Source organism: Cherax quadricarinatus, chromosome 51 (genome assembly GCF_038502225.1).
Source record: "Cherax quadricarinatus isolate ZL_2023a chromosome 51, ASM3850222v1, whole genome shotgun sequence".
In the NCBI taxonomy this organism is placed as follows: Eukaryota; Metazoa; Arthropoda; class Malacostraca; order Decapoda; family Parastacidae; genus Cherax; species Cherax quadricarinatus.
The window spans coordinates 7,355,892-7,374,233 of NC_091342.1; the positions used below are offsets into that span (position 1 = coordinate 7,355,892).

Consider the following 18,342-nt stretch of genomic DNA (forward strand, 5'->3'; position numbering starts at 1 on the left):
ATAACCAGTTCAGTGACTACTTTGCTCTCCAAGAAGATAAAACTGAACAAGATAAACTATCGGACGCAGTAATAGTTAACAGTCCACTTTTTCCCAGTGATATGAACCAAACAAACAGTAAAAAAAATTACTCTGCAGATCATAAAGGACCAAACAAGTGTTATTGTACCAGAGTCAGAAATAAAAGAAGCCAGGTTACTAGGATCCCATGGTAGAAAAAGTGTTATGCTTAGATTCCACTCACATGACAGAAAAAAAGACTTAATTATTGCATCTATTAAAGTAAAGAAAGAGGTATATATAAACGAGTGTCTTACCAAAAAACGTCAAAACCTCCTGTATAGAGTCAGAAAACTTAAGCGAGAGAATAATGACACAATACACCAATGCTTCACACGGGATGGGAAAATTCTAGTTAGGAAAACAAATGTAGGTCAACTGTACACAATCACGAACGAGAATGATCTATCACGATTTCTCAGGGATACCAATCTTACAGAGAATAACTAAACAATGTCCAACTAAAAAGCCTACGTAGTGTAGTGTACGTTTTGCTCCATTATTGTTCGAATTTCATTGTACAATCTCTTAGTAATTAAATAATCAACTACCTCATTTTGTGATTTTACTAGTAAGCATAGGTCACCTTATGTGATTTTGTTATTTACTATTGTTCGCTTAAACATTAGCTGAATTGATACTTTCTCTGTCCATATTACTACCTCATATTTTTTTTTAAATACTATCAATTGATATTACTTACTAAAATTAATAAATATCATTTTTACTAAAATTTCAATTTACTCTTAACAATTTTGACATTTAATAACCATTACTTGTCTAATTACCTTTACCTGTTTTAATACCACATTTACTATCCTAGATTACTCTTAATTACCTTGTACTGCCATATAACCTCAAGTATAACTACCAGTGCAATATTGAATGAAATAAACATTACTTATTCACTTTTTTGTAATCATTATTACTTACTAAAATTTTATTAAACACCATATTTACTACCAGTCAATTTTAATTTTGTACATTAAACATTATTTTATACTTCTCATAACATTTTGTAGCCAAATTTTCAAGTTTTTATATTCAACCCCAACCTTTATATTATCCCTTGTACCTGTGTACCTGTCTACCCTCTTACTATCATATTATAATCAAGACATTACCATTGTTATTTTTTTACTATTATTCTTTTGGTACTTTAATTGTGAATTTTATTTTGTCAATTTAAATCTAGGTATAATCTTGATCTTGTCAACAACCTATACCAGACTCTAGTGCAATTGCAAGTACCATTTCAAATTGTATTTTTATATTATAAGTTTATATTATAATTCCTACCATCTGCCCATTTAACTTTGCTTACCATTACTTAATTTTAGTCCCTTATATGTTTTCTCCTTTATTTTAGCTTTATATAACTATCCTAGTTTATATATTCACAATTGTTAAAATAATCAAGGTGCTATTCTTAGGTGCTAAAGTAGAATAAGTTCACAATTTTGCCATTATATTCCAAAGCTCATTTTTTTGATTACCACTTTATTGGTCACCACAACCTATATTAGTCCCTTTTATATTATAATTTTATACTATAATTCTAACTTTAAAAAATTACCTTTATAGTACTACCTACTATCATATTCCCAAGCTCCACTATTTGATCATCACTTTATTTGTATTAGTCCCTTAGCTCATTATTTTACATTTGTTAAATAATCCAGGTGCTATTTTTTAGCTTAAGACTATTTACTTTGTTTTATACTTAATTCAAACTATAGATTCACTACAAATCTTATGATTACAAGCATTGATCCTGATACCAACCTCTTATTTAATGACTTAAATGAATCAAACAGTAACTGTAATTACTACACTGCAGAACAATCAAAGGCACTTCTCAGTGCCAACAACAACATAACTATATTTAACTACAATATCAGATCTTTAAGCAAGCATTACGATGACCTCATAGCATTACTAAATTCCTTACATGCCAATATGTCCATCATTACACTAACTGAAACCTGGCTAAAGCCTGATAGTACAGATGTCTATGCCATTCCTGGTTACACAGCCATACACAACTGTAGGCCAGATCAACAAGGGGGTGGCACAGCCATATACTACTCAGACCAACTAGAATGTATCACTAATACTTGCACAAGGGATGAACATGGGGAATATATAATAGCTAAATTCAAATCAAAGTACCTACAAAAACCTCTCACATTGATAAACATCTACAGAGTTCCACAGTCAAACATTAGCCAATTTAGTCAAAATCTAGGAAGTATGATAACTGATGCACGCATGAACAAAGATCACTTACTACTCTCAGGTGACTTCAATATAAATCTCCTGCAAGACCAGGACCCACACGTTACTGAATTCACAAACACAATGAGTAACTGTATGTTACTACCAACAGTAACAAAACCTACAAGAGTTACAGAGACTAGTGTTTCCCTACTTGACCACATCTGGACCAACACCATATCCCCTTTAAAATCAGGCATAATTACAGATAATACCACAGACCACTACCCTACTTTCCTCATAACAACTCTTGGTAAACTACCCCAAGACACTACTAAAGTCACCTTCAGACTTCACAATGAGGCAGCCATTAATAACTTCACAACAGCAATAGCAAACATTGATTGGCACACTGAGCTAGAAACCTATACAGATATTGACGAATGTATTAATAATTTTCTAAAAAAAACCCAATACCTCTATAACAAGCACTGCCCTAAAAAAACTAAACAGATGACAGCAAAGAGACTGAACAGTCCCTGGCTAACACCCAGCATTCTCAAATCCATAAATACAAAACACCAATATGAAAAACAGTACAGAATGGGTCACATAACCAGAGACCAAACAAAACGTTACTCGTCAATCCTAACCAGCCTGATAAGAAGGGCAAAAAAATTGTATTATGAGAACAGATTATCCAACTTACGAGGTGATATAAAAAAGACCTGGAAAACCCTATCAGAAATTCTGGGAACAAAAAAGATATCACGAAATAGCGAAATAAAATTAGCAAAAACAGATGAACCCCAACTCCCACCAACAGAAACAGCAAACAGACTCAATGATTTCTTCTCCACTATAGGACAAAACCTTGCCAATAAAATCCCAAGCTCAGATACCCCACCAAATGACTACCTCACCGGCAACTACCCGAACACACTGTTCCTAGCTCCGACTAACCCATACGAAGTCTCCCTTATTATCAACGCACTAAAAAACAAGGCAGGAGATTTAAATACCTTACCACCCCTTATATACAAAAAAGTGTCACAAGTGCTATCACCAATCATTGCAACACTCTTTAACAAATCCATTGAATCCTCCACCTTCCCTACAGTACTCAAAATAGCAAGGGTCACCCCGATCCACAAAGGAGGAGACCAAACAGAGTTGAATAACTATAAGCCAATATCCAACTTACACCCTCTCTCAAAAATCTTCGAAAAATTAATTCATAAACGAATCTACTCCTACCTTATCTCCCAAAACATACTCAACCCCTGCCAATTTGGATTCAGGCCTAATAAAAATACTAATGATGCTATTATACACATGCTAGAACATATATACACTGCAATAGAGAAAAAAGAAGTCCCACTGGGGATCTTCATTGACTTACGTAAAGCTTTTGATACAGTTGACCATGACTTGCTCCACGTAAAATTGTCACACTATGGTATAAGAGGGCACTCCCTCAACTACCTCAAGTCTTACCTCAGCAACAGAAGCCAATATGTGTACGCAAATGGGGCAAACTCTTCTGCACAACCAATTACAGTTGGTGTCCCACAGGGAAGTGTCCTTGGCCCTCTTCTCTTTCTCCTATACATAAATGACCTTCCAAATGCTTCGCAATTACTCAAACCCACACTATTTGCAGATGACACTACATACGTCTTCTCTCACCCGAGCCCAGTCACGCTAGCCAATACTGTAAATACCGAATTACAGAAAATATCTACCTGGATGAGGACTAACAAACTTACACTAAACATTGACAAAACCTACTTCATTCAGTTTGGTAACAGAGCTACAGATGTCCCTCTTAACATAATGATAAATGGATCACCTATCACAAAACTAACAGAGGGAAAATTCTTAGGAATCCACCTTGATAATAGACTCAAATTTCATACACATATACATCAAATTTCTAAGAAAATTTCCAAGACTGTAGGCATACTATCGAAGATACGGTACTATGTTCCACAGTCAGCCCTCCTGGCCCTATATCACTCTCTTATTTACCCCTATCTCACCTATGGAATTTGTGCATGGGGCTCAACAACAATTAACCATCTCAGACCACTAATTACCCAACAAAAGGCTGCAGTTAGAATGATAACAAATTCTCACTACAGGCAGCACACTCCACCAATATTCAATACACTAAACCTACTCACCATACAAAACATCCATACTTATTACTGCACCTATTACATACATAGAACACTTAACTCTGATATTAACCCTCCCCTCAAACATCTCCTTGCCAACCTCAACAGAACACATGATCATAACACAAGGCACAGATCACTCTTTGATGTTCCTCGTGTCCATCTCACACTATGCAAAAACTCAATGCACATAAAAGGCCCTAAAATCTGGAATTCATTACCTGTAAATATAAAAGAAACACAACCTGTTTATAAATTCAAGTCTCTTCTCAAAGATTACTTACTCACCCAAAACCAAATAAATACTGAATAACTGAACATTATAAATTGTATATCTTAAATGTTTCTCACAATTATATCACATAAATGTTAAACCTAAAACCCAATCTAACTTTATTATTTTTTAAATACACTACCTAACAGAATCACTACCTAACTGAATGCAACCATATGACCTGTCTTTGTAATACTCACTTGTGCTTTATAGTTATCTGTTTACATTAATGTTTTATCACTGATTTCATCATTGCTTAGTAGCAGCGCTGTATAGTCCTTGTGGCTTAGCGCTTCTTTTTGATTATAATAATAATAATAATCATTGCTTAGTTAATCTTAAGTTAATTTTAAGCCAGCCCGTAATGCTATGCATAGTATAAGTGGCTTTGGCATACTGCTCTTATCTGTATTTTTTTTGTACCTCTGTATGTGTGCACAAATTGGAAATAAATAAATAAATAAATAAATAAATAAAGTGAATCATAGCCTTTTTTCCGCTTTCAAATGCATATACTCAAAGCCTGATATGTTTACACTCATATAGTAAGTGAGCAATATAGCTAGGCCTAAAAAATGCATATACAGTACACACATTATTTACCTTAAAGCATTTTTATCCTCAGATTATAGTGAATGGTGAATATATTTATTGCAGGAAGTCTGAATCAATGAAGAATGGGTATAATTGAAAGCTGCTTTATTAGCAAAACACTGTGAAGTGGGGGCAGGCCTGCCTATACCTCTATTTACTCCCTCATCTGTATGTCTATTTTAAACAAGGGGTCCCAATACTGTCCTCTATGGCACATCACTTGTAATGGGCCCCCATTCTAATTTCTCCCCATTTATGTACACTGTTGTCTACTGGTCAGCCATGATTCCATCTAGGAGATAATTTCTCCTATACCATTTCTTCATTGTTCCTCTGTGTGAAATTACTGAAGGCCTTACTTAAGTCTACATATAACTACCAAAAAAATAATTTTGATCCTATTTGTCTAAAATATGAGTGTCTCTCCATTCCACAATCCACTGAATACTGGAGAATTTACATAATAAAAGAGCTAAACTCCCTTTGTAAAACAATGTTGAGATTTGGTTAACAAAGTATATGTTTCAATGTTGCTTAGAATTGCTAATTGCTCTATTTGAAACCAAGAGTTTATATCCTACTTTGTAAATTGGTATCATGTTGTAAATGGATATCCAAATGTTGTACGTGTCTCATTTATCAACCTGCCACTTCTGTAAAATATTTATACAATTCTGTCAGATACAGGAACATCCTGAGGTCTTGTCTAACCTATAGGCATGACCTATTGGGATCTTGTCCAACCTATAGGCATGACCTATTGGGATCTTGTTCAACCTATAGGCATGACCTGGGATCTTGTCTAACCTATAGACATGACCTACTGGGATCTTGTCTAACCTATAGGCATGATGACCTACTGGGATCTTGTCTAACCTACAGGCATGACCTACTGGGATCTTGTCTAACCTATAGGTATGACCTACTGGGATCTTGTCTAACCTATAGGCATTATTATTATTATTATTATAATCAAAAAGAAGCGCTAAGCCACAAGGACTATACAGCTCCTATAGGCATACCTACTGGGATCTTGTCTAACCTATAGGCATGACCTACTGGGATCTTGTCCAACCTATAGGCATGACCTACTGGGATCTTTTCTAATCTATAGGCATGACCTACTGGGATCTTGTCTAACTTACAGACATGACCTACTGGAATCTTGTCTAACCTATAGGTATGACCTACTTCCACTAGCGGATTTTTCCACTGATACCCCCTATCACTGCTTCGCCTCACTTGTCTGCAGTATATAAGCCCCTTCTCTGTGTACGTATATGCTGTACTTTTATCCAGATTGATGGACTGAACACATTGACTCCAAGCTGAGGAACTGATTACCTCAAACTACTCTTCTTTCACCATTCTTCTCTGTAGGTTTTTCTAAACCATTTATAGAGTTCAACTCTTCAAGGATGTTAACAGCCTTGATTATTATTATAATCAAAAGGAAGCGCTAAACCTAGTTGAAATATGACTTTTAACATAAGCCACCTCTCAGTGGCTGTTCGTTTTCTGTTCATGTGACTGACTTTATCATCTTTTACTTTATATTTAAGGTTTTTCATTGTAACCTAACTTAACCCAACCTAACTTAGCAAGGGGATACAAACCCCATGTGAGTGTGACAGCAGTTAGCGGGATGGGTTGTTAGCTTAATAACTGTTGCCAGGGTATACATATTAATGTTTTCATGGGGAACGCTAAATCCGTAGTCGTAAAATGCCCGGGAAAATGGGAGGCATTAAGGGTCAATCCAAGGAAAGGGAAGTCGGGTCCAATTCCTTGGATCAAGAACCTGTATTCCCTGGAACACAGGAGGGAGAGATACATGATTATATACACCTGGAAAATCCTAGAGGGACTAGTACCAAACTTGCACACGAAAATCACTCACTACGAAAGCAAAAGACTTGGCAGACGATGCAACATCCCCCCAATGAAAAGCAGGGGTGTCACTAGCACGTTAAGAGACCATACAATAAGTGTCAGGGGCCCGAGACTGTTCAACTGCCTCCCAGCACACATAAGGGGGATTACCAACAGACCCCTGGCAGTCTTCAAGCTGGCACTGGACAAGCACCTAAAGTCAGTTCCTGATCAGCCGGGCTGTGGCTCGTACGTTGGTTTGCGTGCAGCCAGCAGCAACAGCCTGGTTGATCAGGCTCTGATCAACCAGGAGGCCTGGTCACAGACCGGGCCGCGGGGGCGTTGACCCCCGGAACTCTATCCAGGTAAACTCCAGGCCCGGTGGCTAATGCTCTCGCTTCACACACGGAGGGCCCGGGTTCGATTCCTGGTGGGTGGAAACAATTCGACGTGTTTCCTTTCATCTGTCGTCCCGTTCACCTAGCAGCAAATAGGTACCTGGGTGTTAGTCGACTGGTGTGGGTCGCATCCTGGGGGACAAGATTAAGGACCCCAATGGAAATAAGTTACAGTCCTCGATGACGCACTGATTTTCTTGGGTTATCCTGGGAGGCTAACCCTCCGGGGTTAAAAATCCGAAGAAAATCTTATCTTACCAGCATCAAGAAACCTCTCGAGAGAAGATACACATAATGTGCTGGTATTTTACATAATCTAATGCACGAGTACTTTAACTCCATGTTCACCCTTTTAGCGCTTCCTTTTGATTATAATAATAATATTAATCCACGTTGACCCCTATTTAACGAGAATTAAGTGAAAAAAAAGACTGAAAACTAAGTCTCGAAATTCCATCACCTTGTTGGGTTTGTAAGGGCCACAGATGTAACGCGCAGTATTGACCCCGACTGACCGAGGTAATTATATAATAATATCTTTATTTACTACCTGGAGTTTACCTGGAGAGAGTTCCGGGGGTCAACGCCCCCGCGGCCCGGTCTGTGACCAGGCCCCCTGGTGGATCAGAGCCTGATCAACCAGGCTGTTGCTGCTGGCTGCACGCAAACCAAAGTACGAGCCACAGCCCGGCTGGTCAGGGATGGTGACATTTCTTATCAGATCATCATTGTTAGTGAAGATGAGGTCTAGTGTATTCTCCAGTCTAGTAGGCTCTATTATTTGCTGGTTTACATTGAATTTTGTGCAGAGATTTAAAAGCTCGTGTGAGTGAGTTTTCATCAGAGCTGCCTCCTGGTGTTATTACTGCAACAATATTATTTGCTATATTCCTCCATTTTAGGTGCCTTAAGTTGAAATCCCCCAGGAGCAAGATGTTGGGTGCAGGAGCTGGAAGATTTTCCAGACAGTGGTCAATTTTTAACAGCTGTTCCTGGAATTGCTGGGACGTTGCATCCGGAGGCTTGTAGACTAACACAATGACTAGGTTTTGGTTCTCGACCTTTACTGCTAAAACTTCCACTACATCATTTGAGGCATTAAGCAGTTCTGTGCAAACAAGTGACTCTGCAATGTACAGGCCAACCCCCCCCCCTTTTGTCTGTTCACTCTGTCACATCTGTATAGGTTGTAACCTGGGATCCATATTTCGTTGTCCAAGTGATCCTTTATGTGGGTCTCAGTGAAAGCCGCGAACATTGCATTTGCCTCTGCAAGCAGTCCACGGATGAAAGGTATTTTGTTGTTTGTTGCTGGCTTTAGACCCTGTATATTTGCAAAGAAGAATGTCATCGAACTGGTGGTATTGTTGGTACTGGGAGGGGGGATTTTTTTCCGGCATTAGTATCTGTATCTGTTGGTTTGGAGTGGAGGCCATCGACTGTGGTTCCACTCCAGGAATGACTGGATTTGGTGTACGATTTCTGCCATTTCCTGCCAGTTTTTTCCTTCCTGGCACTAAAAAAAACCTCTCCCTCTTGAGTGGCTGTGGCTACCCAGGTTTTCCCATGGCCTGGATGTTTTGTATCTTTTTGTCCCCTTTAGATGGTGTGCCTGGCAATTTAAGTTATAGCACAGTCTTTCCTGTACTGAAGAGGTACACATTTCAGGGTGAAAAAGCTTACAGGAAGGGAGTTTGCATTTTCCTGTTGTCATATGGGCATGGCATTTTCTAGGGTGGTCATGTACAGGGTATACAGTCCTAGCTGACATCAATGACATACTACATACATGTAAACCAAACAATAACCAAATTTCTGTAAACTCAGCATTGTAATCCTTATAAAGAATAAAATTTGAATTTGAATTTGAATTTGAATTGGAAAATAAGGAATATCCACTAGGAATTTTTATTGACCTAAGAAAAGCTTTTGACACAGTAGACCACGACATCCTACTCCACAAACTTGATCATTACGGTATAAGAGGCCATGCGCTTGCTTATTTCAAATCTTACATTACTAATAGGTATCAGTATGTCACCATTAAAGACACAGCATCAGCAACACGGCCACTTGATACTGGAGTTCCGCAGGGAAGTGTCCTTGGTCCCCTGCTCTTCCTCATATACATCAATGACCTTCCAAACGTATCCCAACACCTGAAACCCATTCTCTCATTACCCTCATTACCTTTGTAAATTGTGAGTTCATTACCTTTGTAAATTGTGAGTTCATTACCTCTGTAACTTGCTCAGCTATCAAAACTTTGGAGTCCAGTCCCTGGACCAATTATGTACCTCTGTAATCTTTTGACTACCGCCCACAGGATGGGTATGGGGTGCATAATAAACATATTAAACTAAATTTGCTGATGACACGATTTATGTCATCTCTCACCCTAATCTTGCCACCCTCAACACCATTGTGAATGAGGAGCTGATTAAAATATCGACTTGGATGACAGCCAATAAACTTACGCTTAACACTGACAAAACCTACTATATTATGTTTGGTAGCAGAGCAGGAGATGCACAAATTAACATTAAGATTGACAACACACTAATTACCAGAAATAATGGGGGCAAATTCCTAGGCTTATACCTTGACAACAACCTGAATTTCAGCACCCATATCCAGTATATAACCAAAAAAGTATCCAAAACGGTTGGGATCCTCTCCAAGATACGATACTACGTGCTGCGAAATGCCCTTCTCACACTATACCACTCACTTATTTATCCATACCTCACCTATGCTATTTGTGCTTGGGGATCAACTGCAGCAACTCACCTAAAGCCAATAATAACCCAACAAAAAGCTGCAGTAAGAATAATCACTAAATCCCATCCCTGGCAACACACCCCCCCCACTCTTCATAGACCTAAACCCACTCCCAGTTCAGTACATCCACACTTACTACTGTGCAATCTACATCTACAGGGCCTTAAACTCTAATATCAACCTTGACCTAAAACGCTTTCTTGATAGTTGTGACAGAACCCACAGGCATAACACCAGACACAAACATCTCTACGACATTCCCCGTGTCCGACTGAACCTTTACAAAAAATCAATGTATGTCAAAGGCCCTAAAATCTGGAATACCCTACCTGAGAACTCTAGAACTGCAGACACATTCATCACCTTCAAAATTACCATTAGAAAACATCTTATCTCCCTGATACACCCCGTCAACTAACTACACGAATACCACCTGGTGGTTCACACTTACACTCACTCACCCATTTGACCATAAACAGAAATATTAATCTCAATCTTAAAATAATGAATCCTATGATACTCCAATACTGAAACTATGTACTGTGCCAAAACAAAAGCATTCACATTGCTAAACTTACAAACTAGTATTTAGTCACTTAGCCATAATACCAACTTACCTGTAATATTTTACAATTAAGAATAAAACTAAGTATGCCCGAAATGCCTAGTCATGCTAAGCGTTCTAGTGGTACACTCTGTAATCACAATTTTACTACATGTAAACCACACAATAACCAAATTTCTGTAAACTCAGCATTGTAATCCTTATAGAGAATAAACTTTGAATTTGAATTTGAATTTGAATACTATATAGAAAGCCGCTTGCTATGCTGAACATTTCGGGCAAATTTGGTCATTTGTCCCAGGATGCGACCCACACCAGTCGACTAACATCCAGGTACCCAGTTTAGACTGATGGGTAAACAAAGACTGCAGGTGTCTTATGGAAACGTCTCTAATATTTTTCAGCCGTACCGGAGGAGATTCGATCTCCGGACCTCAGTGTGTGAGCTGACTGCGCTAATGAAGGAGTTATGGAACATCTACGGGGAAGATATATTGACCAAAGTTAAGCGATGAATAAAAAAAGAAACAAGTTCCCAAGCAAGCCATGTGATCCCTTCCTTGTCAAGCCCAACCAGAGCCGGACATTCACACTCTAACCTGAGTTCAGAAACCGGCTGTTTAAAACTGTTATAGTACATAAATGACCTACCAAATGCTTCACAATTACTCAAACCCACACTATTTGCAGATGACACTACATACGTCTTCTCCCACCCGAGCCCAGTCACGCTAGCCAATACTGTAAATACAGAATTACAGAAAATATCTACCTGGATGAGGACTAACAAACTTACACTAAACATTGACAAAACCTACTTCATTCAGTTTGGTAACAGAGCTACAGATGTCCCTCTTAACATAATGATAAACGGATCACCTATCACAAAGCTAACAGAGGGAAAATTCTTAGGAATCCACCTTGATAATAGACTCAAATTTCATACACATATACAACAAATTTCTAAGAAAATTTCCAAGACTGTAGGCATACTATCGAAGATACGGTACTATGCTCCACAGTCAGCCCTCCTGGCCCTATATCACTCTCTTATTTACCCCTATCTCACCTATGGAATTTGTGCATGGGGCTCAACAACAAGTAACCATCTCAGACCACTAATTACCCAACAAAAGGCTGCAGTTAGAATGATAACAAATTCTCACTATAGGCAGCACACTCCACCAATATTCAATTCACTAAACCTATTCACCATACAAAACATTCATACTTATTACTGCACCTATTACATACATAGAACACTTAACTCTGATATTAACCCTCCCCTCAAACATCTCCTTGCCAACCTCAACAGAACACATGACCATAACACAAGGCACAGATCACTCTTTGATGTTCCTCGTGTCCACCTCACACTATGCAAAAACTCAATGCACATAAAAGGCCCTAAAATCTGGAACTCATTACCTGTAAATATAAAAGAAACACTACCTGTTTATAAATTCAAGTCTCTTCTAAAAGATCACTTACTCACCCAAAACCAAATAAATACTGAATAACTGAACCTTATAAATTGTATATCTTAAATGTTTCTCACAATTATATCACATAAATGTTAAACCTAAAACCCAATCTAACTTTATTATTTTTTAAATACACTACCTAACAGAATACTCCATTCTACTGAATGTACAACAATGCATACAACCATATGACCTGTCTTTGTAATACTCACTTGTGCTTTATAGTAATCTGTTTACATTAAAGTTTTAGCACCGATGTCATCATTGCTTAGTTCATCTTAAGTTAATTTTAAGCCAGCCCGTAATGCTATGCATAGTATAAGTGGCTTTGGCATACTGCTCTTTTCTGTATTTTTTGTACCTCTGTATGTGTGCACAAATTTTTAAATAAATAAATAAATAAATAAATATATCCGCAAAGTGGGACAATTGAGCTGATGAATGGTGCACTTCCTGTGAAGCTAATATTCAAAATCAAATTCTCATTTATGCAGTACAAAGATAATGTAGTTTGTATGTAATAAAAATTGGCACAAAAGGAAACCACTTATGTAATGCCTTTCGGCCAAACTAATACCAGTACTTAAAGACTACTTAGGATATGCACCACATGCTGGGTCACTTCATGGACAAGAACCGGGCCGGGACTATGCTAGTGAACTACTTGGAACTTGAGCTCAAACCGCATGGTATTGGCCTTCTTTTGTGCCTGACTAGACGTAGATTATTGAGTATGATTTCTTAAATGTTCAAAAAGGAGATATTTATGCTATGTATCATAATCTACGTAACTATTTGTGTATACCTGAATGAACTTACTTATTTAATATTTCAAACTGATTCAATGATTTTCAGTTAAGTAGGATTTCTTAAGTAGGTAACTATATTAAATGTACAATAAAAAAGACGGCTAATGTACGAAAGGTACAATTTTAAAAGTATGAGTTGTTGCAGATTAAATGTCTTCAGCTGTATGGAGTGTCTGAATAGAGATGAAGATACAGGAAGTTACTTTGTTACAATAGAAATACAATGGGACAAGACGAGTAATTAATGTTCTAAGGGAGTTGGAGATGAGCTTCACAGGAAGAATGGGGGAAATTTGTCACCAGTCCAAAATGAGAGCAAGATATCCCTACGCCAAGGCTTGCCTGGCAAAGAAATCTCTAAAGCTGGGCAATGAAGAAAATGGGGAAAGATATTCCTTTGCAAAATAAGTAGGAACAAGAGTTCACAGTTTGGCCAGGAGGACACCATTGCCCAAACCCACAGAGCTGGGCTCCAAACTTTAAACCTTTCAGAGACACTTCCATCTAAACTTTACTGGATATGGCGAAACACTTCATTGTTATTGATAAGATCTGAAATGTTGAGGTTGTATCCACATTTTGCATCGACTGTCACCAAATAAACTGTCATCCTAGAGATTGCTACCCAGCTATAACTAATTTGTTTTTATAAAAATATAAATTTGAGATTGTATTCCTTTCTGTACATCAGCTATACAAAAATGACTAATATTCCTGTCTAGTGATGTAACAGCCCAGTGAGGGTTGACATAGAACCTGTGGAAAATACTGTATATATTTTCCAGAAATACAGTACGTAGTTATATGTAAATAGATGGCCATACTGTATTTAATAATATTTATGTCATAGAAAACAGAGGGGAGAGTCACTCGCCATCTTGGCGAGTCCCCTCTGCGCAGACGCAGGCTTTCCGTTTTCTATGACATAAATATTATTAACATATAAATACTGAATTTCTGGAAAATATATACAGTATTTTCCACACTAATAATTATGTGTAAGTTTATTTAGACACAGGTACACAAGTACAATTATCATATATAGTGTAAATTACCTAGGATCAACCTCTCAAAAAAAAAAGTCAGTGACTATATCTGTTGGGGTCCTTATAATATCTTAACACATCTCTCGCTGCTCAAGTTTTAAGCTTGGAGATCCACCCTCATTTGCTAATATCACTTATTCCATTCTTTTAATTTTCCCAGATTTGGGATATACTTTAATCCTTGATTTTGAGCAATATATAAAGTCCACACAGCAGGGGAAGCTACAGAAGAGTACACCTTCCTATGCTGCCCCTTAACTAGAACACAAGCAAAATCTTAAGTCGGCATCAGCGGTCAAGGCGTAAACTTCTGTGACTCTTAACAACCCTCAACACCATCTGTAACAGCAACAATAAACACACCTTCAAAGTAGGGCTTCTGCTCCAGCCTTGGTTGGTTGTGGACGTCTCTTTCGCCTGAGTATCAGTGACAAATTTCTTCCGTTCTCTCTGGGACGCTTTTCCTCGTCTATTTTGTCTGCCGGGCATTTTACAGGAGGAGCACCTAGTCATCGGCTTATTTTTAGCCAGCTCCATTTTTCCGTTCTGCGGATAATTCTTTAACGGTGTCCCATAGTTGCCTCGCTAGCGCACTCAGCTCACACACTGAGGTCCGAAGATGGAATCCCCGGTACGGCTGGATAACATTACGACGTGTTTCCATAAGACACCTGCCATCCCCGTTCACCCATCAGTAAAATGGGTACCTGGGTGTTAGTCGACTGGTGTGGGTTGCATCCTGGGACAAAACTGACCTAATTTGCCCAAAATGCCCGGTGGTCTGGTGGCTAAAGCTCCCGCTTCACACACGGAGGGCCCGGGTTCGATTCCCGGCGGGTGGAAACATTTGACACGTTTCCTTACACCTGTTGTCCTGTTCACCTAGCAGCAAATAGGTACCTGGGTGTTAGTCGACTGGTGTGGGTCGCATCCTGGGGGACAAGATTAAGGACCCCAATGGAAATAAGTTAGACAGTCCTCGATGACGCACTGACTTTCTTGGGTTATCCTGGGTGGCTAACCCTCCGGGGTTAAAAATCCGAACGAAATCTTATCTTATCTTATCTTATGCTCTGCATAACAAGGGGCTTTCTATATAGTAGTATGTCATTGATGTCAACTAGGCCTATGTACATGTACTTGTAGTAAATAAAGATATTATATTATTAATTAAAGACGGTCTTTGGTGGGAGGCAGGTTACTTAACTCAGTTGGGGATGTAGGCGTCTCGCTCTGCTGGGGCTTGGCAAGGAGGTACACCGGATTTAATGAGGAGTTATTGTCATCATAATTCTACCACTCCCTACACTGTACTTTAGTTAAATGATATATATTAATGAGAACTAAATTAATACGTTCATTTTGTCATTTTCAACATTTTGTACTCCACGAAATGAGGAGGACCCCAATGGAAATAGATGTATGTCACTTTGACTTTTTTGAGTTATCCTGGGTTCTCTACACATATGCTGCTATGTATGATAATCTATGTAACCATATTTGTGTATACCTGAATAAACTTACTAATGTAAATTCCTTTTCAACAGCAAATCTACTCCTACTACCTATTTTTTTTAATCGCAACTGCCATATAATTGAAGAAATTATTGATCCTGTTCTGCCACTCATTGTCTATAATTATGTGCTAAGACTAGAATTAAGTAGTATGTAGTAAGTTTTAGGAATGGTTTGCCCGAAATGCTTTACATATTAAGTGACTTTTCTTACTATATGCAATGTATCTTTTACTGTGTAAGGAACCTCCCGTATGAGACTTAAAGCCTTAAATCTCCACTCTCTGGAGAGGCGTAGAATGAGGGGAGATATCATTGAAGTGTATAAGTGGATGACGGGCATAAAAAAGGGAGATTAATAAAGTACTGAGGGTGTCGAACCAGGTAAGAACCAGAAATAATGGATTTAAGTTGGATAAATTTAGATTTAGAAAGGACATAGGTAAGTACTGGTTTTCTAACAGAGTTGTAGATGCGTGGAACAGTCTTCCCAGTGGGGTGATAGAGGCTAGGACCTTGGGTAGCTTTAAGAAGAGACTGGACAAATATATGAGTGGGAGGGGCTGGGTTTGATTGGTATCATTGGGTACGGGAGTTATTTCTTGGGTAGCTTAAAGTAGAGGTCGTTTTGATAAGGACCTGCCTCGCATGGGCCAGTAGGCCTTCTGCAGTGTTCCTCCATTCTTATGTTCTTATCTACCTGGAGGTTATTCCGGGGGTCGACGCCCCCGCGGCCTGGTCCACGACCAGGCCTCCTGGTGGATCAGGGCCTGATCAATCAGGCTGTTACTGCTGGCCGCACGCAGTCCAATGTACGAACCACAGCCCGGCTGATCCGGCACTGGCTTTAGGTATCTGTCCAGCTCTCTCTTGAAGGCAGCCAGGGGTTTATTGGTAATTCCCCTTATGCTTGGTGGAAGGCTGTCGTGAGTAGAGAGAGACTTAGTGATTTTAGTGTGTACCTACACACCAGCACACTGTGTAAGTATATTTAGGTACAGGTACACATGAGCATAATTATCAGAGTACACATAAAATATGCAATAACTTTAAAACACTTGAAATTTTGGAAAGTTTCCAGACATAATAGATGTGCTCACGAAGAATATAAACAAACTGGGTGGGGACGCCGTATTTGAAAGACCACTTGCCGTATAGCAAATTTTGGTCATAATTTGAAATTGCCGTATTAGCGGAACGCTGTAAGGCAAAATGCCGTAAAGCAGGGCCCTACTGTACTCTGCTGTAAGTTCTTCTGTTACCCTTCTATAAATATTTTGATATCTTTCTGTATATATTGTGAATCTGATACAAATATTTGATTCAGTGGTCATTTGATTTGAATTTGAATTACACATTGTGCTGTAAAAAAAATCTGAAGAAGTTTCATATAGAATGAGGACTGTTCTGAGGACAACTTCTTATTCACTAATGGTCAAAGTGTCATGAATGTAAAATAAATGAAAATTAGCATTTTTCTTATTCATATATTTTTTTTAAAATGGTTAAATTTATGTATGTTTTAAGTCAAATAGTTGTCTAATTTCTTCCTTACAAGGTAAGCCTAGTTTAACCTTCATACATTATCCTATCATTTTTTTTACCCTTGGTGAGTAGATGATAAGAGTTCATTTGTTATTCAGGTCTCTCATCAGATTAAGAGACTGCCTGAGCCAGTGTTGTGGCAAGAAGTAGATACCATCATGTCAGCTCTATGCCAAAGCACTCCTGACTCTGACATCATTCCTTACTTATCTGTTCAACATGCTTCCTAAAGGTGAGATTCTCAGTATGTTTTAATAATTTATATCTTTATATCATTTGAGTGTAAAATAAAATTAAGAATACCCATAGCCTTTAAAATTTTTTTTTCACACTGGCTGTTTCCCACCAAGGAAGACTGACTCAGGAAAGCAGAAGTTTTTCTTTTAACATGTAGTAATTTATACACGTGGTTGCTGTCTACCAACCTACTACCTATAGTTTTGTATCCTTATAATTTTTTAAGAAAATTAGGTTAATATATTGCTGTCATAAAGCCAACAACTGTTTTTTGTTTCTGTAATGCTAAGGTCAGTGAATATTAAGACCATTTAACTAGGCCAGTTAAGTAGCCCATATTTAAACTTCAGATCTTTTTCAGTACTGGACATAATAGATAATTTTTTTAATAAATTAACTTGTGTGGCAAAGAAGGATCAGTTTTAATTACAAAAATACAATAATTATGTTTATTCTGTACAAGTCTTAATCCTTAGGAAGGAACAAATTTGACTTATAATTTTCAACCTTGGATTATGAGCCCCCCTCAACCCTGTGGGTTTAGCACTGTACAAGTCTTAATCCTTAGGAAGGAACAAAGTTGACTTATAATATTCAACCTTGGATTATGAGCCCCCCTCAACCCTTGTGGGTTTAGCACTTAGTTATAATAATAATAATTATGAGCCCCTCACTGCTAAAAAAAACCTCCCTTTGATGCACAGACAGTAATAGCTTGGTAACTGCACATACATCCTGTTATCACAGGCATCTATGGCAACAGGGA

The 18,342-nt window shown here is 38.2% G+C and overlaps 2 protein-coding genes across 10 annotated transcripts in view; one reads left to right on the forward strand and one right to left on the reverse strand.

Moving 5' to 3' along the window:
• Positions 1–14,834, reverse strand: part of LOC138851048 (prenylcysteine oxidase 1-like) — a 48,699-nt gene extending 33,865 nt beyond the window's left edge. Inside the window, exons 1-2 of one of the 6 annotated variants that reach the window (XM_070095768.1) lie at positions 14,644–14,834; positions 9,637–9,754 (exon numbers count right to left, since the gene is read on the reverse strand). Coding sequence is in view for 1 of the 6 variants with exons in the window: in XM_070095759.1 (XP_069951860.1) it covers positions 3,775–3,890 (116 nt within the window). In the remaining 5 variants the exon portion in view is untranslated. Of the gene's footprint in view, positions 1–20; positions 135–317; positions 531–3,774; positions 3,906–8,055; positions 8,082–9,636; positions 9,755–14,643 lie in introns of those variants that run through there. The other 5 variants (XM_070095765.1, XM_070095766.1, XM_070095759.1 and 2 more) reach the window with 5 other exon arrangements.
• The window catches only part of IntS10 (integrator complex subunit 10), a 96,505-nt gene that overhangs the window by 345 nt on the left and 77,818 nt on the right, over positions 1–18,342 (forward strand). For 3 of the 4 annotated variants that reach the window (XM_070095748.1, XM_070095751.1, XM_070095753.1), the window contains exon 2: positions 17,438–17,571. In XM_070095748.1, coding sequence (XP_069951849.1) covers positions 17,559–17,571 — 13 coding nt within the window. In that variant the 5' untranslated portion in view covers positions 17,438–17,558. Of the gene's footprint in view, positions 1–14,890; positions 14,912–17,437; positions 17,572–18,342 lie in introns of those variants that run through there. The other variant, XM_070095749.1, reaches the window with a different exon arrangement.